We start from the raw sequence: 22,869 nt of genomic DNA, 5'->3' as shown, positions 1-22,869 counted from the left end.
TGACAAACTGCCTTTCTATGGTAGTATTTCCTGCTAGCTTGTTTGGACAAAGGGTGGGGAATGGTTAAGACACATTGTTAGGCCAGCAGAAAGACAGACAGCTTTGCCCCTCAGACGGTTGAGGTTCAGAGAAACATCACTGCTAGTGATCCTGCAAGCATCTCTCAGCCCCAGCATTTTACAGATACTGCACCCAGGTTAACACAGGGAGTCAAGTGCTCCCAGGAGCCTGGTTCTAGTCCCTTAATGAGAAGGGATAGTTTCAGAGAATCAGACTTTTCACTGTTCTTTATACAGTTTAGTATGAAAATGTTCTTTAAAAGTTTTATTAATCCACTGGTCAGTGTTTGGGGGTTTAAGGGAAGGGAAATGTCAAACTAACACCAAACTTTCCACCAATTCTGATATAAACAGAGCCTTTTAATATGATTGATAATGATCACATTCACTGTATGAGTGTACAGTGTTAAGTTTTCTACAATAATCTGCCTTCAATTTTACATTAAAAAGGCTTCAATGGTGCCCTTCCTTCCATCCTTTTAAGGCTTCTATTGTGGCTGAGGCCTATGACTTTGTTCCCGATTGGGCTGAAATTCTATACCAACAAGTGATTCTTAAAGGAGACTTTAATTACTTGGAAGAATTTAAGCAGCAAAGGTTACTAAGAACCAGTGTATTTGAAGAGATTTCCGAAAAGTAAGTATTAAAATGCCTCTACTTTGGTTAAGGCATGGTTAAGAATTTTATGGCTAAGTATAACATGCCTGTAGCCACCCCTCTGCTTGAGATGACAGAGAGATGTCAAGAATGCCCAGAAAGGAGAGATTTTTTTAACACATTTATGCAAATAGATGAATGAAAACACTTTATGGTACTCTGTACTTAAGATGGGAGTACAGCTACTCAGCTAGCCTGAGGCACCAAAAACTCTAAACATCAGAGGTCCCCTTTGGTGTACTAAACTTACTCTAATTAAGGTAAGCATTAAGATATATTTTTAATGAAACAATTTCATTGTTTACCAAATGCCCCCCTAATGCTAGTTAGTTTTAGATAATTTCCCAGACTCTGTCTAACACCACACCTTCTCCTCTGTAGGTAGTCAGTGTCAGAGCTGACAGTCCTCACTCAAGCTGCATTATCTTAACCTGTACGTTCTTATGTTTGTCCAGAGTTAAACAACGCCAGCCTACTGAGATGGCTGTGAAAAACCTGAAGAAGTTACTCACATGTTGTGAAGATGTCTACCTGTATTATAAGCTGGCATATGAACATAAATTTTATGATGTTGTAAATATGCTTCTGAAGGACCCTCAGACAGGTTGCTGTCTAAAGGACATGCTAGCAGGTTAGATGGATTCTGATGACATGAGCAAGGTTACATCGGTGCCTGTTGTCTTGTCCTGAAATGAGATACTGACAGATGTTTGTGATCACAGTAGAATAACACATTGGGGATCTTTGTTGTCCAAGTTATAAAACCCCAGAACTGATCATACCAGTCAGTCTGTTGTGAACAGTGGATAAAGAATGAGTTTCCACAAGGAAATTCCTGTTTTAAAAGTGACTGTTCCTCTGTACCATTTTATATAGATATTAGTGATAAGATCAAAAGTTTCATCTTCCTCAGGATAGCTTTTACTTTAGGACATGATACAATATTGATTAAAGAATACCTGTGCCTACAGATTCCAGTTTCAAAGGAATTTAATATTATTTACACAGTTAAGGAACAGATATACATTTCCATTAGTTAGAAACTGATCTCTATAATAAAATAGATTTTAAATTCAGTGCATGTCATTATTAACTGCTAAGAAAATCTTAGCCCTTGTCTGCCTTAAAATTATCGTTATTTGCTCTTAATTATTGCTGTGTAGTCACTGCTTTCTGTTAATTCCTCAAATCATTTAGATGGTCCTGTCTTCCACTTAGTAGCCTACAGAGCTTTGATCGACCCTCCTCTTCATGAGAGAAACTGAAAGTATTTTTCTTCTGTCCCTACTTTTGAGCCTGTGACAGTTGCAAAAAAAAAGACTCTAATCACAAATTTGGCTAAAATGCTTAAAAGAAAATGTATAATAAAGATACTCAATCTATGCTTACAGCCATAACCTGAGTTATAAGCTCAATTACTCCAAATAAATAATTCTAGGTACTTAATTAGGCCTTAGTATCTAAACCACCAATTTCCCCAAATAAATAAAAAGAGGAAGGCAGCCCTATACCTTTGTTGCTCTAGAGTGACACTATTGAGGGCCTCACAAATCATTTTTGTTTTAAAGCTATTAACTACTCATCAAGCATTTATTAAGCTTTGTAAATATATAGAGAACTCTAGTCCCAAGAGCTGTGCTCTATACTCCAAAAATATCTCTTGGGAGGTAACACAAAATTTAAGTCCTCACAATAGTGATTTTATTAAATTATTTGCTTTATAAAACATTGCAGATGTCATAATTGTTAACATAACAATTTACCAAACTGTAGTTAACTGGTGCAGCTTGCTGAGCATGTTTTATAAAGGAAAGGAAATGCCAAAACCCTGTTTAAAGTTGTTCCATTGCAGCCTAGGAGAACAAAAGTTTGTTTCTCAGACACTCAAATCAGGCAAATAAAACAGTTAGGGTTTCCCTCCCCGATCCGAAGCACTTCATCAGTAGAATAGTCTGATAAACTACACAGTCTGCATTCAAGAGATTCCATGACTTGTAATGCAATAATGGAGAGGTTTACCTTCTTCGGCTTCAAAGTCAGAGGGTTTTGGTCATTTAACTTTTGAGTATCAAACTAGTGCTTTTCAGCCGCCATATCTTCACTCTGAGATAAGCAGTCTTCTTCACAATGCATGTTTAATATCCTCACGCTCAATATTAAGACAAAGCAATTTTAATACTAGGTGCACACCACACGCCCTCGCTGCAAACTGCTTTTCTTGATAAGTTATGAAGTAGTTCAAGGAGGTATGGTTAAGGCTGTATTACTGAACGGTGCTGGTCAATACTACACAATTTTTTGTCATGTTGCAACCCTTATTTCCAATTTAGTGACTGCTGCTATAGAATCAAATAGCAACAATGACAACATTATTAGCTTTTTGTTTGTTTGTTTTTTAAAACTATGATTTAGTAGCAACTGAGGTTCCCAATTTTAACCCCTTGGCAGCAAGATACAAGTTCCCTCATTTGCACATTAGCACCTAAGCGTCAAGGGGTTAAATAACCAGCACAAAAGATACTGCACTTCTGATTGTAGCATTTGGCAGAACTGAAAGGAAAGGAAGTTGTGCTACATGTTGAAGGGATTGTGGACAACAGAAAGAAGACACCAGAGGAGATAAAATGTCACATGAAATCTTCATAGTCTTGTACATATCCTCCATCATAACCACCATAATCTGCCAGATCGTCTTTCATAGTGGCCTTTAATCCCCCTCCAGGAACCACACCTTTCTTCTTCTTTTTGGCTTTGCTTTGCTAAAGAAAAAAGAGTAAATTCATGAGACCTTACCTACCACATGCATCTAGTCTAGTATAATAACCCTCAAAGAGATACTAAAGCCTCTGGTCCCAGAAAACTTTAGTTCTAAGGGAGATCCCATACCTAAAACAGGGCAATTTCTATTATTAATTCAGAAACTGAGACTGTGAACATGTCTGTTTAAAAAAAGACAGTAAATGTCACACACTTATTCTTTTCCAATTTAAAGGGTGTTGGTGAATTGCTTGACCTTTAAATTTCCTAGGCTTGTTGAGAATACTATGTTTGTAACGTCATCCTAATGTAACACACAGTGCCCCAGGGAGCCACAGAGCTTGCTCTTACCTTTTCTTGCTTCTGTTTCTCACTACAAAGCACAGTCAATGAATTGGTAATCTTTTTCAAGTCATCAATTTCCACTAAAAAAAAAAGTATACCACTAATATTTAGTCATCTGGGGGGACAAGTAAAGGCAAAATATACATTTTTCCCTATGTGTTATGAGAAATCTAATTTATCATTAACTCCAATAACTTTGAGAAAGCTATCATTCTCCTGTTGGACACAGTGAGTAAAGAATCATTCAGTCTATAGTCAGGCTTACAAATCAGAACTATTCAAAGTAAAATGGCAAACTCAGCAACAATAATTTCTTTATAATGACCCATTATCATCAAGACACTAATGTTCAACCAAAGAGAAACTAAAAGTGTCTTTATAGCTAGCTCAATGTTGCGTACCATCCTTCCTTACCCGACCAGATAACCATGCCCTTCCACAACACATCCCTGATTCTAAGTGAGGAGCAGCTGAATAAACATGGAATGACAATTCTTAAACCTACAGAAGACAACCACCCACCCCCTGGGGTCTCCACTGTCTAAGACTGGAACTAGAATGAAAATAGTAGGTATCTCAGCAATCTGTGTCCTACCAGGAGACAAGCCTGTTTAGAGTGGATAACATATCCTTCCCTCTTTACAAAAATATAAAACTGAAAACAGACATCAGTTTTTAGCTACCAAAAATGTGTCCAGTTTTGGTTTGAGAACACCTTCAGAAACAGAGAAAATAGTATGGGTGTAATAGTACACCAACTATGGGTGTATAACTGATCATATAACCCTCAGCTTAGTAATAACTCCTCTAATAAAACCCAATTCAAAATTCATTATATAGAATTCCTTTTTCTCAATCTTAAAAACAGTAAGTACAGTACTAGCAAAACCAGCCCCTTACACATTAGTGCTGCACCACTCCAGCTGTCACTCCCACACACCCAGCCACTGAAATGTGTGACTCCTCTCGGAGCCTGGAACCACACCCAGGGACACAGAATAGGTGCCAGCTCTGCTGAGCAACCTGCACCGGGTCAGAGGCTTCCTCATCTGTAAAATGAACAGACACTTGCTGTGGTCTCAGCTCTAAAATGCCCAAAGAGCATTTTCTCCAAAAGACACTCCTAGCCCCTTTCAATATATAAATAAAAGAATAAGCTAGTTTTTCATCAGCTGCTTGGCAACAAATCTCAGATGTCTCTTTAGGAAGCCATTGTAAAAACATTAAAAAGGCAGCCTCAAAAAATGAACAAAACCACTCAAAGTAATTGCATATTTGCAGAATATTCTCACAGTAACTGCTAAAAAGCAAATCCTAAATCTATATTATAGCATCCCCTTACCCCAAAAAAGTCAACTGCCACTTTCCTGAGTCTGTCCTTACTAAAAACCACTCACAGAGCTACAGATTATAATTACTTACATGAAATACATACATCTCGAACTAAGGCTTCCAAAAAACTGGCATAATATAGTGACTTTTCATATTGTGTAATTTTATCTTTTAGTAACTTTCCAAACTCTGTGAAGTCATCTCTTGAAGATGGGTTCATAGCATCTATTCCATAAATTGTATTAGTAGTAACACCTGTAACACAAAGGGAGCACTGAAAATTCCAGAAGGATTTTAAAAGTTTATAACATAATTAGTTATCTGAAAAATCCTGTTATTTCATTCTAAAGCACAGATTTTTTTAACCTGCGCCCTTTAATTTATTGTTTCCTTGTATTTTGATTACCGGCAACAAATCGCAGTGGTACTAGTAAAGCCTGACAGCTACCAATAGAGATCAGATACTTTTGTATCACATCACCGTTGTCACAGATACCTTGAAACAGCGTTCACAGTCATTCCTTTCAAATCACATTACCTATTAGCCTGCCCTCCATCTTATTTAATGCATTAATAAAGAAGCCATGTAATTACTATAGCAAAAGTAATTTTAATATTTCAATACCTGTTTCAATATTAAAAGATTTCTTTTGTTAAGTAAATTCCCATGTTTTATCTTACACATTTAAAAACATATTTAGGAGAGAAGAGGGAATTTCAGGGGAGAATGGGAAGGGTTTATAGGAGCAAATTTAAAGGACACATGGACAAAAACTGCGGGGGGTGGTAATGGGAGGGAAGTGGGGAGGGATGGGTGGGTAGGCTGGAATGGGAGTAAAAGACAGAAAACTGTACTTGAACAATGATTAAAATAAAATAAAAAAAAAAAACATTTAAAAGAGGCCCATAGTAAAGTGGGGAGAGAAAGGATAAAAAAAAGATGATTCCTGTGAAAATATATAGCTAACTCTTGAGGCTAAGCAGGAGCAAACCATTTGTTAAATCCCAACAAAAACATTAATACGTCCTAAAACGGGTGTGAAACTCATTTTCACCAGGGGCCACATCAGCCTCACAGCTGCCTTCAAAGAGCTGAATAACTTTAGGACTGTATAAATATAACTACTCCTTAACTAGGGGCAAGGAGTTCAGTGCTGCCGCTGGTAGAAACAAGGTGCCGGGCTGGATAAAACAAGGTGGAGGGCCTGCGGGCCTTGTGTTTGCCACCCGTGTCCTAAAAGGATTCTAGGCAAGAGATGGTACGCTTTTGTATTCTCCTCAATAGGCAAGTGAATTAGTTGTTAACAATATCTCTGATTCAGTGTTTTAATATGAGAAACACAACCCTAAAATCCTATTAACCAAACAATGACTATGAATGCATGTTTTTGCCTTTTAATCTATGGGTACCACATAAACTCTTCTCTTTTAATAAGCACATGGGTGGCCTTTCCCACCCTATGAAGGCACAGGATAATGGCAGAGTGCCCTCTATAATGAGATGAGTGCAGCTAAGGTATTGCAAGCACACACCAGTGGACAGGCGCATTAAGAGCAACTGTTGAGATTACCGGTGAAAGACAAGGACATACTTCCCGTTGGAAAGGAAATGACCACTACAGTCAGCCTGCTTGATTTAATAGGGGTGGGGGTGGGAGGACTAAATCCTTGGTGCTAGGCTTTCATTTCAAGTTATTTAACTGTTTCAACATGACCTACTCTGCAAAGTACTCAATAGGTGACGACAACAACGAACTTGGTTAAACAAAGTAAGAGCTTCTAATTTCTCCAGCCATGTTCCTTTTACCCTCTGTGCCATGTAACTCTCCTCCTGGAACACTGAATTTATCTATTGGGTTGCCCAAAAAGTCTGCTATGTTTCTTCCCATAAAATAAAAACATTTTTCATTTTCACCAATAACTTTATTAATTTGGGTATTTTGAGTATGTTGGCTATCTCCCATTACCAGCTTCCAGTGGCCAGGGATGCTACTAAATATCTTCCAGTGCATACGACAGCCTCACAGCAAAGAATTATTTGGCCAAAATGTCAATACCAAGAAACTTCATAAACCACTTCTGACATAGTCAGTCACAGCACCTTCTCCATACACTGCACAAATCTTTATTTCCTTCCATCTTCAATATTAAAATGGCTGCACAAAAATTCATCAATTTTTGATTTTTTTTTAAATGCACACTGATAATGACAACTGTCACGATACACTCTAACAAAATTATTTGGAATGAAGTTAAAGACAACTAAGCACTACCAGAACAATCCTATGGGAAAAAAACGTAACGGACTTCTTGGCCAACTCAGTATTTACAGGATTCTGAAAACGTCTTTTATCTCATCTCTAACCACAACGGAGGGTATGGCATACAGAACTGGATGCACTATAGAGACAGGGCATGGTGAGGGCCAAGAAAGGTTGCAGAAAGAAGTTACCCTGAGCACAAGGAGGCATGACCCACGCTGAATGCCACCCCCTGATCACCACTCCCTCTCCCAGGACCAGCATGCAATATTGTCTAAGCCTTATCCAGCCTTAAAACAATAGGACAGCCCTACAGGCAGTCAATACTTAAAACTACAGACCTCACATTCCAGCGACATTTCATCCAGCTGATGAATACATTTTAAAAAGTGATAGACTTTATTTGGGTCCAATGACCTTTTATCTTAATAATCTTTTATTTGATATTCAAAACAATTATTAAAAAATCTGACCATGTATCTCACTCTACCATAATTAATGATATTGCAAATATAAAGAGAATAAAAACTGCTTTCTAATATCTAGTTAGCCAGTATATTTCTTCAAAAAAGATGTTTTCTGAACTTTCATAACTAGTAAGACTTTCCCAGTGTTACTTGGAACCTCAATGTTGCATTGTAATCGCACTCCCACTTACCAAAAGTTTCTTTTGCTAATTCAAGGTCTGACTCTTCCTGTAATTTCTTTAGCCTCAGTTTATCTGCTAATTGTTCTTCTGGTGTTAGCACTTTAGTTTCTTCAGGTTCTTCTAACTAAAATGAGACAGAATTGAAATTTTAAAAAGGCTGGAATCATCATAGGTGGACCCAGTACATCTATCTATATTGTATGCGTTTTTAATAAGCACGTGTCATTATAAATAATAGCAAACACAAAGTGTTTACATGCTGTATTTCGGCATTCTTCTAAACATTTTAGCTACTCTTTTCCTAACATTACAGGAAAAAAAACCCAAAGCACAGAGAAGTTAAGCAACCTGCCCATAGTAACAGAAGGTAACAGAGCTGGTAATGGGACAGAGCTGAGGTTCGAACCTTTTTCAAAAATAGAGTTGAGCCCTGGCTGGTGTGGCTCAGTGGATTGAATGTTAGCCTGCGAACCAAAGGGTCACCAGTTCAAATTCCCAGTCAGGGCGCATGCCTGGGTTGCAGGACAAAGACCCCAGTGAGGGGCACATGAGAGGCAACCACATATTGATGTTTTTCTCCCTCTCTGTCTCCCTCCCTTCCCCTCTAAAAATAAAAATAATAATAAAAATTAATAGAAATAAAGAATTAAAACTGTAAGTAAGGTGAAAATGGCACTCAAACCCTGCTGCTAACACTGAATATTGAAACAACTTTCCTAGGGAGCAACTTTGTAATGTATCAAGCCTTAAAATATTTTTATATGCTTTACTCAAATAATTCCACTTCTAGGTATGTATCTTAAGAAACCAAAGATGCACACAAATTTTAACCACAATGATGTCCAGAGGAGTAATATTTGTAACTTCAAATAAATTTAGAGATAAACTGAATGTTCAACAACAGAATGGTTAAATAAAGTATGGTATATCTATGACAACAGTATGAAAACATTTAAAAAATGTTTTTCCCCCAAAGAATCAGGAAATATTTCCTCCTTATCATGTTGCTTTGTACTATGAAAAACATAACACATTATCATTATAACAAATTTAAAACACAACAGAAGTGGTCACTTATTTCCCAATCACACTTCTCTGGGACAATGGTTAACAGTTAAATGCATATCATTTCTATATAATGTGATAAAATTTTGTACAACAAACACTTACTGCTTTTACTATGAGGGAAAATTTATCAAAGTGGGAAAAGGTAAAGGGAATTTGTGCCATTCACAATTATCCATGCCTATGCAGTTTGAAAATTCTAATTCAAAAGTCCACTTCTGTAATAGACCATGTTATTTCTCATGGATAAGATGAGAAAGTTTTTTTGCCAAGTTAGATAATCTCAGAATACTTTCTAGAAAGAAAAAAGAAAATATCTTGATTTAACTGTCCAATAGTTAAGTCTGGATATCAAGTATTTCCTGCATCAAAAATAAATATATCTCAATATTTGGCCTAAGATAAATTGAGTATACTCAAACTAAGGTTTATGTTAAGACACTAATATTAAGACACAACAAAATACAAAATAAGTATAATTCTAACTTTAATGACCAAGAAAGATCCAGTCAATAGAACTTTTTTTTTTAATCCTTATCTGAGGACATGCTCATTGATTTTAAAGAGGGGGAAAGGGAGGGAGAGAAAGGGAGAGGAACACTGATATGAGACAGAAGTATCGATCAGTTGCCTCTCACATGCACCCAAACTGAGGACTGAACCCACAACCTAAGCATGTACCCTGACCAGTAATCAAACCTGCAACCCTTTGGTTTACAGGACAACACTCCAACCAACTGACCCACACTGGCCAGAGCCAATCAGTAGAACTTTTGACTTCTGAACATATTGCATGTTTAAAAAGTAAAGTTAAATTAAATAAAAACCTTAAAATTGAAAACAAAAAATGTGTATCAAACTAGACATAATGACACAGGGAAGAGAATTCAAATGACTTCAGAACCCAGGACGTAATTATACATCCTTAGCAGGAGATATTCTAAACCAAAGGAATTGCAAGGAAATCCTAAACTTCATTAGCAGCTTTACACTGTTAGTAATGTTGGTATTATTAAAATACATTGTCTTAATGGTAAGAATAAGAGAAAATGTCGATATGAACTAATGATTACACACACACACTTTCCTAGCTTAATCCATGACAAAGGGTGAAGATGGCAAGGCTATCACAATAATATTGTACTAAGTACTAGAAGTACTTAGCTTTGTCCCCTAAATATCATTTCCCACTAAAAGAAATCTCAGAGGAGTAGCTCATTCCACACTTAAGAAGGATAGTTTATCAGGTGATCCTGGCACATCTTATTGGACTAGAAAACAAAGAAGCTTTCAAAGACTAATGGGGTTCTGTCAAAAGCATAAAAATAGGAACTATTTAAAGGGACTCCTACTGATCAAACTTGGGACAATCTGAGCATCAAAAAAAAAAAATACTGTATCTTAGTAAACAATGAATGTATAAAAACCTGTAAGTCCATAAGTTTAAAAATAAAAAATCCACAAAATCCCTCACTTTTCACCACTTGAAGCTGTTACACCCACTCCTTACTCTGAAAATTGGTAATTAAAAAAAAGAAAAGAATTAAGCTTTTACTATGCCTTTCTATTACAAACCATATTCAAAGTAACCAAATAGAAAAGAAAAAAAAAAGCTAGCCAATACAAAAAGAGAAATCACTAAATGAGAAGAAGCACCTTTCTACAATACCTAATGAAATAATTAGGCAATGATCAATGATACAAAACTATTAGGTGAGAAGCTGACGTGAAGCTGGATTACTTGCCAGAAGAAATAGTAATTTTATGAGAAGGATCCAACTATCTCCACCTTAACCCTGTGATCAGTTTTAGCATCACTAAAATAGGACACACATTACTGATGTGATACAGTATGAAGCACACAGCACAGCATTACTTCTAAAGCACTCCACTTGGGGATAACTGAAAAAATGCATAAGATTTGTTACTTGTTTGATCTTACTTAAAAAAAATAATAGATGAAGCAAATATGCCAAAATATTAACAACTGTGATGAGCCCTGGCTGGTGTAGCTCAGTGGATTGAGTGCGGGCTGCGAACCAAAGTGTCGCAGGTTCGATTCCCAGTCAGGATACATGCCTGGGTTGCAGGCCATAACCCCCAGCAACTGCACATTGATGTTTCTCTCTCTCTCTCTATCTCCCTCCCTTCCCTGTCTAAAAATAAATAAATAAAATATTAAAAAAAAACAACAACAACTGTGATGTATATAATTACTCATTATGCTATTTTATTTACTTTGTGTGTGAAGTTTTTCTTAATGAAAAGTCAAGGGGAAAAAAAACTGTCTATAACCTGATATGGAAAGATTTCCATAATATATTAAATAAAGGGAGGTGAAAACTATTTTAAAAAAAACAAGAATATACAGTTATATCCAAATGCATAAAGACACCCTGGAGACATAAAAAACCAGTATTTACTTATGGGAGGGATAGAGGAAGAGGAACAGAATGAATGAGTGAAGGATTGGGAGTACTTCTTAATACTGTTTTAATTTCTGAATCATGTAAATGTTTTCTATTCGAAAAACAAATGAATACAAGATTCTTTTTTTTTAAGATTTTATTGATTTATTTATTATTTTTAAGAGAGGGAAGGGAGGGAGATAGAGAGATAGAGAGAAACATCAATGTGTGGTTGCTGGGGGTTATGGCCTGCAACCCAGGCATGTACCCTGGCTGGGAAACGAACCTGTGACACTTGAATAGAAGATTCTTGATCTTGCTCCAAATATTCAAACAAAAACATACAGTGCATGGCAAAGAAATGGATGCTTTTTGTATTTCATTCAATACATACACTGCAAATAAAGACTAATCACAATTAGAAAGAACTACAGGTACAAGCAAAAAAAATCACTTACCATGGTCATTACACAATCACACTGTTCTCAAATGTTTGTGAAAACTTAAAAGGCATTCTAATATATAAAGCTTCTGGGGGTGTTGCTTTTTGGAAACACCACACATTTAGTTTTGGGATTCTCATATCTAATGATGTCCATTTAAAGTCTTTACAAAGCCACTCAAACTGTCAGGTAATATTTGCTGCCTGTTAAGACACTGTTACCACTGCTGATGTGAGAGTTCTGTATTTTTGAAAATCAACAGTACTTACCCGCTTTTTAATTTCTTCTTGCCTTTTCTTCTGTTGCCGTTCTTTCTCTTTTATCTTCTCTGTTATTTTTTTCTTTTCTGAAGTTTTTACTTCTAAAAGTAAAGAAAATTTTAAATCAATTATTTTGAGGCCTCGCTGGTGTGGCTCCATGGGTTGAGTGCCGGCCTGTGAACCAAAGGGTCACTGGTTCAATTCACAGTCAGGGTACATGCCTGGGTTGTGGGCCAGGTCCCCAATGGGCTGTGCAGGAGAGTCAACCACACACTGATATTTCTCTCCCTGTCTTTCTCCTTCCCTTCCCCTGTCTAAAAATAAATAAATAAAATGTTTAAAAACAATTAATTTTGACTATTTTCCAGTTTATGGATGAGACAGATATATTTGTGTACTTCAAGAGACCAAACCCCACCTCCCAGCTCCATTTCATACGGTAATTTCCTGGCAAATAAAGAACGAGAATGTTCAGGGGACTCTGCTATTTTCCTCTCTAACCTGACCCCTAAGATCCAAACATCTCCCTTCATATTTCCCCAGTCCTTCAGGCAGGACTGAGATCACTGAACTATAATGCCATACCCTTTACTCTCTCCTAACAATAATTCAGAAACAAAAACTGCAGGTATCTAACTCAATTATGTTGTTACGAGGAGAGAAGAAATGCAGGAAGAAGAAAATAAAGCAGGAATGGGATGATGTTTGGTTTCTAAATACCAAAATTTTCAATTTTATGAGCATTTTGTCATTAAAGCACCACATACTCATCAAGACATAAAACCAAAAATGGAGGAACCCCAGTGGCTCACCTGGTTTTACTTCTGCTTCCTCTTTTTTTTCATCATCATCATCATCCCAATTATCCTAAAGGAAAGAAACTCCATTAATAATTCTTGCATGTTTAGTTTTCCATTTGAACTTTATTATCAACTTGTGTAACTCCATGGAAAAACCATCAGTATTTTTTGACAGTGCATTAAATTGATAAATTAATGTTGGAGAACTGATATCTATCTTTGTGTTTACTGAATGATTTTAAAGAGAGGGGAAGGAAGAGAGAAAAGGAGAGAGAGAAACATTGATGTGAGAGAGAAATATCCACTGGCTGCCTTCCATACGCACCCATACAGGAACAGAATCTGCACCTTAGGTGTGTGCCCTGACTGGGGATCAAACCTGTGACCTTTCACTTTGCGGGACAATACCCAACTAACTGAGCCGCACAGGCCAAGGCAGAAAACTGACATTTTTATCATGTTGAGCTGCCCTCACCAAGAAAAAGGGCTCTTTCCATTTGTTCCAGTTAACTTCTATATCTCCCAAAGTGTGTTTTAAAGTTTTTCTCTTAGAGGTTTCCACATTTCTCTTTAGGTTTATTCCCAAGTATTTAATGTTCTGCATTACTATTATAGTTTTTCCCCCTTTTATGTCCTCTAACTGGTTATTTGTATACAGAAAAGCTATTATTTTTTAAATTGATTCTGGGGATGGGGGAGACATTACTTTGTTGTTCCACTTATTTATGCATTCATTGGTTGCTTTCTCATATGTGTTCTGACCAGAGATGAACCTGCAACCTTGGCGTAATGGGACAACACTCTAACCAACCCAGTTACTTGGCTAGGGCTTTTCTTTTTTTTTTTTTACTTTTTAATTTAATTTATTGGGGTAACATTGGTTAATTGTATGTTAATTTTATATCCTGCTACCTTATTGATTTCATTTATTAAGTTAGTTTTATCATTGATTCTCTAGGGTTTTCAAGGTATACTACCATATCATCTGCAAACAAGAGATAGCTTTACTTCCTTACCAATTCTGTCCCCACAATTGACTTCTTTTATCTAACTGTATTGGCTAAATATCTAGAGCACAATGTGAATAGAGGTAGAGATAATGGACATCATTGCCCTGTTGTTCTCCTAGAGGAAATGCCTCTCATGTTTCCCCATGAAGTGCCATGCACCCCACCACATTTATGCGGTAAAATATATCAATCATTTCTTTCACTGACTCTTGATTTTCTTACAGCAAAGAGTTTTCTTCTAGAATATGTATGATTTCATTGTTTTTTCATTTAGATATCTGATCCATCTGGAGTTTCTATGTTATAGTGTGAAGCATGGATCTAATTTTATCTTCTTCCAAATGGTTACCTAATTGTCACAGAATCGTTTATTAAAATATCCTCCTGGCTGGTGTGGCTCAGTGGATTGAGTGCCAGCCTGCAAACTGAAAGGTCACTGGTTCGATTCCCAGTCAGGGTACATGCCTACGTTGGAGGCCGGGTCCCTGGTTGATGTATCTCTTGCAAAACACTGTTTCTCTCCCTCTTTCTCCGTTCCTTCCCCTCTCTAAAAATAAATAAAATCTTTAAAAAGAAAATCGTCCTTTGCCCCATCATTTAACATATACTATTATTTTCATAAGTATCTGGTCTATTTCTGTATTCTGTAGTATCCCACTGGTCTATTGTCTCTTCAAAACCAGTACCATATTGCTTTAACTACATAGGCTTTATAGTATGTTTTCATGTAGGTTAGGGCTAGTCTCTTCTTGTAGGTTTTCAGGTATTTTAGTGTTTTCCCAGCCATTCTGCTTGCTTGCTTTTCCATGTGAACTTTTATATCAACTTGTCAAATTTCATAAAAAAGTTTCTCCATTAATGATTAAAACCCAGGCCATAGCCAGTTAGCTCAGTTGGTTAGAGCATCGTCCTGATATGCCAAGGTTGCAGTTTCAATCCCAGGCCAGAGCACGCGTACAAGGAGCAACCAATGAATATATGAATAAATGGAACAACAAACTGATCTTTCTGTCTCTTCCCCCCTCTAGCCTCTCTCCCCTTCCTTTCTAAAATCAATAAATGAATATTATTTAAAAATTAAAACATAAGACAACCAAACCAACAGTCTCTCTTAAATTCAGTTGTTTTAAAATAAAAAAAATAAGGACTTTATACTTCTTACTTTCTCACATCCTAACTATTGGCTCAATTATTTCAAGCAATATTTCATACAACACAACCCTGGTTACTGAAATCTATATAATACAGTGCAGGGTGGGGGAAAAGTGGGTTTACAGTTGGTCATATGGAAAATAATATAATAATAAATAATACAAGAATAAACTGTTTTCCACACTCAGTATGTAAGAGGATTCAAGAACTGTTAAACAGGTTCATGGAACACATTTCCCTAACTTGGGCAGAGCACTTTGAAGTAGATCTATACTCTTGTCTTTTCTATGCCTAACACAGTCATTGAGCTAAAAATAAACCAATTATCACACAATTTTCTAAAGGCTCCACAGAATTCAGAAGGGTTAAATTTAATAAGTACAGGCGTGGCCCTGTGTTTAAATAGTGCTTTGGTATACAGGTAGCCTGGTCATTGTCTAAGCACACTATGACACACCATTTGAAGCTGAGCCACAGGATGGCAGATGCAGAGCAGGCAGCCCTAATACTACTGGAAGATGCAGAGGCTGACTAATGTGCCTTAACTATGACATCAAGCTTCTAATTTTACAACAATACAGATCATAAATTTGAATCAGTCTAGGAATATACACTAACCAAGGCTTTATTATTAATAAAAATCTATAAATCCACCAAAGAAACAAAAAATCCTAATTAAGGTCTATAAGCAGAATAGTAAGAACTTATATAAAGTAAAAATATTTTTATAATCACCTTACCTTGGTAATTTAGCCCACAGTTCAAAGTTCACAGAATGAAAGCAAACCAAGAGTAGATTGGTGATTGCCAGAGGAGAGAGGGGTTGGGGGACTGGGTGAATGAGGTAAACGAATTGAAAAGTAGAAATCGGTAGCTACAAAATAGTCACAGGGATGTAAAGTACAGACATAGGGAATATAGTCAATAATATTGCAGTAACTATAGCTCAGTTGGTTAAGAACGTCGCCCTGATACACAGAGGTTTCAGATTTGACCCCAGGTCAGGCACATACAAGAATCAACCAGTGAATGCATAAACAAGTGGACAACAACAATCAATGTCTGTCTGTTTCTCCCTCTCTCTCTAAAATAAAGAAAAAGAAAAAAGTTAACCACCAGGTATTTTGTTTTAATCTCCAAAGAACATAGGAGAGCTGGGTCTGTGAGTGGTATGAGACTTAGGCAGTGCTTCAAATAGGAGGACCATTTGCTTATCTCCCAGGAGTACATATTTATAGCTCTCTTCTGATAATGATGATGATAGATAGAGAGCATTTATTGAGAGCTTACTTTGTGCCAGGCACTGTGCAAAGGGCTTTATATGTAACACAGTACCCCTCACAAAAGTCCTTTAAGGTGGTCATATCCCTATTTTACAGACAAAGACACTAAGTCCCAGAGATAGGTACCCCACAATGTCAGTGAAAAATAATGAAGGAACTTGTTCTGAATGGGCCAAATTCCTTTAAAGTGTGGTAAACATGATTACATGATTACTTACTTAAGTCCTAAAGTATAAAATAACTATCTGGGAGATAGGTCTGTCCCCACCAAAACTGTTCTTTCAATTAGTTCTGAATGAGCTACCCTTGGAAGAGCAAGGGAGCTCATCAAAGAGAAGGGTTATGTACATACTAAGAAGATATGCCCAGCTACAGCTACATCAGTTACCCATCTCAAATTGCCAGTGACGGTTTTATACTAACTTTATGAAACTACTCTAGCACGTCAAGTACTAAAAGGTTAAGAAGGGAGAAGTATGGCTTAAAACAAGCAGTTCTATTCTAAAAATTACAAAATTGAGAAACAGATGCAACAAAGCATTTTTATTCAATACTGTTGTTCCTCAGTTCCCTTTCCTGGTAAAATATCAGCCCCCCCCCCCCCCCCCCCCCCCGCCATATCACTGCTCCCTCGGTATCTCAATCACACTATGTCCCACACCTCTATCCATCTCTGGTTTCCCCATCAAAGCAAAAACCCTACCCCAGACAGTCAAGTTAAGCTGTCCCATCAGCCAGACACAATAAGACTACCTAGACCTCCACAAAAGAGGATTTTAGTAGCAAAAGCAGTGTTACCTATAAGTCCTGGAAACAACCACGACGTATATGCCTTAGTTCATAACAGGACCACTGAAAGGGATGCGTTTTCTGTCACCCTAACCCAAGAGTGCTCAGATACAAGTCTGCCCTGAAGTTTACTACTATACTGGTGACAAATCCCTAAAGGAGAGAGCACGGTGATATCAGCAAAAAGTGACTGGTCACATTTCCAAACAGATAATCCCAATAGTGAAAGGCCAGGTAGCTTTCACCAGAAACTTTTTGTTTCTGTTTCACCAGAGAATTTTTGTTTCCTTAGTTATAAAATTTGCAAAGTACCCTAAAAAGTAAATGTAAGGTAGAATTGTCTAAATCTGTCCAATTTTCTGTAAACACTAGAACTTCATAAATGCTGACAACAAATCCAGATAAAACGCAAAAAGGATGCCTAGAGCAACACCTAGAATTAACATTTAAAATAGGGAATACGCCTTAAATGGTTATTTGCTTCAAGAAAACACTTATCAATATCCAATTACTTACCCTAATTATTTTAGGTCCCAATAAATCTTCCAATTATTATGTCCAATTCATCTCCAAAAGATCAGCCAAGCTGCTCTCCTAAAATGACTAGCTTGCTTAGAAAAAAGGCTGTTTATAAACTACTACTTGCTTATCTATATACTCTTCTACAGATACACATCCAGTATCATTTCGGCCACTGCTCTGAAAGATATGGTTGCTTTTCAGGTTTAAAAACTGCTTCCCAATTGAAAACAACAACAAAAAAATTAAATCCTGCTTTCTTTTTATTTCTAACAATGTGACCAGTAGTTGGTTAGTCTGTCATTTTTTATAATATACAACTACAGAACGTCACATGCAATGAAAGAACACTTTTAGGGGTGAAAATGTTTTCCAACTTAAGCAAGATATATTTATAGATTATCAAATAGAAGTAGCGTCAACAGAGCAGTAAAATTCTTCTACCCCATATCCATAGCCCGCTAACATACACTCCTTCCTCTTTTTCTTTAAGTAATTTGGTTTAGATAAAGCATAATCTCTTGCAGGAAAAGAGCCTTTTACTGGCTGGTGTTGTATAAACTGTACTGACTCTGACACCTCTGGCAAAGCTGGACTTCCCAGCAAAATTCAGTTTTTAAAACAAGTTCAGCCATGACCAGTGTGGCTCAGTGGGTTGAGCCCAGCCCCATACAGCAAAAAGTCACCGGTTCCCGGTCAGAGCGCATGCCTGGGTTGTAGGTTTGGTTCCCAGTCAGGGCACGTACCAGAGGCAGCCCATCAATGTTTCTCTCTCACATCAATATTTCTCTCCCTTCCCCTCTCTCTAAGAAATAAATAAATAAAAATTTTAAAAGAAGTAAAAATGTCCTTCTACCATCTCAGAACTCTGTTGGTCTCTGGAAGCCCAGTCATTCACTTAATTCAATTTCATTAAGTTTTTAACATCCTGTTATGTACGGGTCAGCACTTAGTTGAATTCTATCTCAATGCCTACCTGTTTAGTATGTTTGTTATCAATCAATTCTACTTTAAATTCCCAGCTAAGGAAGATCACAATCAAGACACTGAATTTGAAACAAGTGGCTTATTTATTTTCAGTGTTCCAACATTACAATAACATTATGTATTTTTTCAGTAACAGATATGCTTCCTTACTAAAAACATACACTAATAAAAAATATCAGGGTATTACCCTGGCTGGTGTGGCTCAGTGGATTGAGTACAGACTGTGAACCAAAGGAATGCTGGGTGGGGAACCAAAGGGTCTCCAGTTAGGTTCCCAGACAGGGCACATTCCTGGGTTGTGGGCCAGGCCCCCGTAGGGGGCACATAAGAGGCAACCACACACTGATGTTTCTTTCCCTCTCTTCCTCCTTCCCTTCCCCTCTCTAAAAATAAATAAATAAATTTTTTTTTTTTTTTTAAAGTTAGGGTATTGAAATGACATATTGGGATTTTCTTCAAAATAATCTGGTTAGAGGAGGAAAGCAGTAAGTGGGGATATAGAAGAAAGAAGATTGGCCATAAGTTTATTAAACTTTTCTTTCTGTTTGTGTTTGGAATTTTTCCAAAGAAGTTATATATACACTTCAAGATACCCATTTTCTGGCAAAATGCCCACCTTCTGAGTATTTCCCAACAATCTCCCATTTCTCTGAAATACGGATCCCCTTCTTCAGAAGTGCTATTTCCAATGCTTGAAAAATGTCCTTTGCTGTGGTAGGTTTAAGCTATTAACCCACAAAGGTTTCTACAAGATGGTTCAATGGGTAGGATGAGGCCAGCAGTTTTCAATTAAGTCAGTTCTCCAGGATTTTTAAAAGAAATTCTATTAATAACATTATTCAAGCAAATGCCTGTACACAATCAGGAGCAGTTTTCTCAAAACAAACTCTACATCCTTGGCATAAATCTAGCTTCTAGTCTGTTTTATTAAAGAGCTAGAAGACTAGTAAAATGCAGAAAAAGTTGTATTGCCCCTGCTTGCAGTGGGTAGATACTCACTACCTTCTTGCCAACACAGCCTACACATCATTTCAGCAATGGGGAGAGTCCAGTGATATATACCAAGTGAATAATGCCTCCCACTGCTTCTACATAACATCAGTATAGTTAAGAAAAAGAAAATAAATCCATGAGTATTAACAATCCTACAATTTCACCTAAATCCAGTTCTGCTACTGCCACACAGCTACTGAAAAGTCAAGCACAGCAAAATGCTACAATGTCTACTGAAATATTGTAAACTGTGGGAGTACATTACTGCAACAAAGACATCAGTTCTTTCATTTCTCAGGACATTACAAATGACATTAAATCTATATTCTTAAAGGTTAAACACTAGATACTGATGTAAACTGAAGAACTTACTGTTTCCACATACCTTCTGAAGACTTTTGAAAAATTCTCATATTGTATTAAGGGCTATGACTTACTCGATCTCAAAAGAACTTAACTTTGCATCTCTTTAGGAAAGGATTAGGTACTAAAACATTAGAATTCAGAAATTTGGTATTACTACCATCCAAGGAGGCAAACTTCAACTCCAGACTGATAACCTTTGAGCAAGCAAAAACTTGCTTAGTAAACATGGTCATTGCATTCAAAACATAAAATTCACAGTAAATAGCCACTACGGAGAGAAGTTACCCCTGAGCTTAGGAAATAAAAAATGTGGCAAAAAGCACTAGACCTAAACAGCCTAAGCACACTGTCCATTAGCCTGAAAAAGTAAGACTGTATCTTGAAGAGTGAATTAACTTTTATTGAGTGCCAACTTTGCTTAATGCCTCCTGTACTATCTCATTTAAAATGTAAAATAACAGCCCTCCCCAGCTCCTATAATAACAATTTACAGATTGGGAAGCTAAAACAGCAAGATTAAAAAACTTGTTTATGACCACAAATACAGAAACTGTCAAGACAACAATATCAATCCAGGTCTATCTGACTCCAGAGTCCAGGAATCAAACTACTCCATGGATATAATATCATGAGAATCTTAAAAAAACTCAACAGAATTAAACCAATGTTTAAACTCAGAGATAAAACAGACAAGTTCAGCTTTTTTTTCTCCAAGATAAACTTCAAAGTTTATTTAACAGAAATAAGCTGTGTATAAAAGAAAAGAAATCCTGCACTGAAAGAGTGACTGGACAAAATGACTTTTATGGTCCCTTACAACTTGTAAATTTCCAAAACTAATTCCAAGTGGTCAGAATTATATTTATCAGAAATGACACCATTTAGAGCCAATAATCTCAGTCTACTTCATGACATCAGTCCAGACTACTCCATTCAAACCTTATTTTCTGATACTTTTGTCCAGATTTCCCTAATCTTTTCTTCTCATTTAATAACTTATTTCCAACTTTCATTTACAGATGTCTTAACTGCTGCATCCAGGTATACCCAGAAAAATTGAAAGGGCAAATCTGAACTAAAAGCTCAAAACAAATAATCCTCTGCAATGTAGGGAAGTAACTTATATCTTGAAATGAAGGGGCTAACACAATCCATTCCCATGTCTATACAACATGTAAATGAAGCATTTATGTATCTTCACAACAATACTACTCATTTATTAATCCCAATGTGTGCAAAGCTCCCATCAATTCTGAACCTCAGGTTGTTCAATAATTTGAACATTCACCTCATCAGACTTAGGAGAAAAGGGTAAAATCCAAACGAAAGTATTTATAGTAAGTTAAGTGATTTTCGAGCTTAAAATTTTCAACCCAAGCAGAAGGACTTGTAGAGTTGAATAAATGCTAAAGAATAGAAGTTAGGAGTAAAATATTCACTAAATGAATCAAAACCACGAAATACCATTTTCCAATTCATATAAAACTTTATCTGCACAAATATCAAAAAGTTTTGAGAACTTTGTTAATAAGAGTCTTAACATGCTGGACTTCAGACTTTTGAAGCTACTAAAAAAAAAAACCAAAAATGAACGACGAAGGTAAATCTGGTTCATATCTACAAGGCATAGGAAAAAATAAGCACTGGCCCCTTCTCTACTCCAACCGCCAAATCTTCGATATCCTCTTGTGTTAAGATTAATGTCACTGTCAACTCTACATTTTTCAGGTCGCTGTGTGGACTACTCAGGTTTCTGACCAATAATTGCTAGCACTCAGTACTCAGTTCATCCTTTTACCATTGGGTGTGGGAAGAAAGGCTAAAAGTCATTTCACATTACTGTTTCTACTTCTCTTGTGTGGGAAAAAATAGTTAAAATTAAGCCACAACATTCCACCTACCTAATTGTACAAACTCTACAACTGGGCCTTTGGGGTACATGAATGAATGAATGGCTCTGGGGAGACATCAGCTCAAAAGGCAGGTGCGCTGCAAGATTTTCCATATGGGACAAGCCGTGGGGCTCAATCCCCAACTTGCCAGTCTCATCTTGAAGACAGGCTCCTGACTACGAAGTTCGCACGTGGGCCGGCCGTGCCGATGCTGTCACCTCCAGTCCCCAGTTAGCGAATAGGATCCGGGCCGGGGCGCGGACCGACAAAGAAAGGCTGGGGCTGGGGAGGCCGCCGCCCTCGCTAAGGAAGGCCGAAAGGCCATGCTGGCCGTCTCCGGCCCATGGGATCGGAAAGCCGAGGGGAAGAGGGCATTGCCGGGCCCTAAGCTCGCGCCTAAGCCCAGGGCTCGCAGGCCCGGGCGGCACCCTTGGGACCAGAGCCCACCCACCCGCCCGTCGGTGGGCAACCCCGCCCGCGACGGCGCCAGCCCGCACCCACCTTGACGTCCTCGTCCTCGTCCTCGCCTTCCCAGCGGTCCCCGCCCGCGGTGCCGACACCCCCCATCTTCCGCACCGGGTCTTCCACGGAGAACGTGTCCGCGTCTACGGAAGAGAGCGAGCCACGTTAGTGCCTGCTTCAGCGAGGGGCCAGCGCCGGCCCGGGCCCTGCCCCGGAACTTCTCCTCACCCCAGGAGTCGGAGTCCCCCGCCGCCGCCGCTGCCGCCGCCATGTCGAGCCGGGTGTGAGCGTGAGTGAGGGGAGAGCCAGAGAGGAGTTAGCGCGGCAGAGGTGAGTCACTGGATTTGCTCTCGTTGGCCCGCGCAGGGCAGGCTGGGAC

At 37.8% G+C, this 22,869-nt stretch overlaps 2 protein-coding genes across 2 annotated transcripts in view; one reads left to right on the top strand and one right to left on the bottom strand.

Moving 5' to 3' along the window:
- SPG11 (SPG11 vesicle trafficking associated, spatacsin) overlaps positions 1-1,793 on the top strand; it is a 104,611-nt gene extending 102,818 nt beyond the window's left edge. Inside the window, 2 exon segments of the mRNA XM_028505521.2 lie at positions 545-696; positions 1,173-1,793. Of these exon segments, the coding sequence (XP_028361322.1) occupies positions 545-696; positions 1,173-1,353 (333 nt within the window). The 3' untranslated portion in view covers positions 1,354-1,793.
- EIF3J (eukaryotic translation initiation factor 3 subunit J) lies at positions 406-22,869 on the bottom strand. The gene is made up of 8 exons (XM_028505522.2): positions 22,719-22,869; positions 22,530-22,633; positions 13,050-13,104; positions 12,247-12,338; positions 8,071-8,185; positions 5,242-5,406; positions 3,826-3,899; positions 406-3,476 (listed from the first exon to the last, which is right to left on the bottom strand). The coding sequence occupies exons 1-8, from the start codon at positions 22,759-22,761 to the stop codon at positions 3,345-3,347; spliced, it is 780 nt and encodes a 259-aa protein (XP_028361323.1). The 5' UTR covers positions 22,762-22,869; the 3' UTR covers positions 406-3,344.

This window comes from Phyllostomus discolor, chromosome 1, assembly GCF_004126475.2.
Source record: "Phyllostomus discolor isolate MPI-MPIP mPhyDis1 chromosome 1, mPhyDis1.pri.v3, whole genome shotgun sequence".
NCBI classification, from domain to species: domain Eukaryota; kingdom Metazoa; phylum Chordata; class Mammalia; order Chiroptera; family Phyllostomidae; genus Phyllostomus; species Phyllostomus discolor.
The sequence above is the reverse complement of the archived record's forward strand: the minus strand, read 5'-3'. Positions and strand labels throughout refer to the sequence as shown.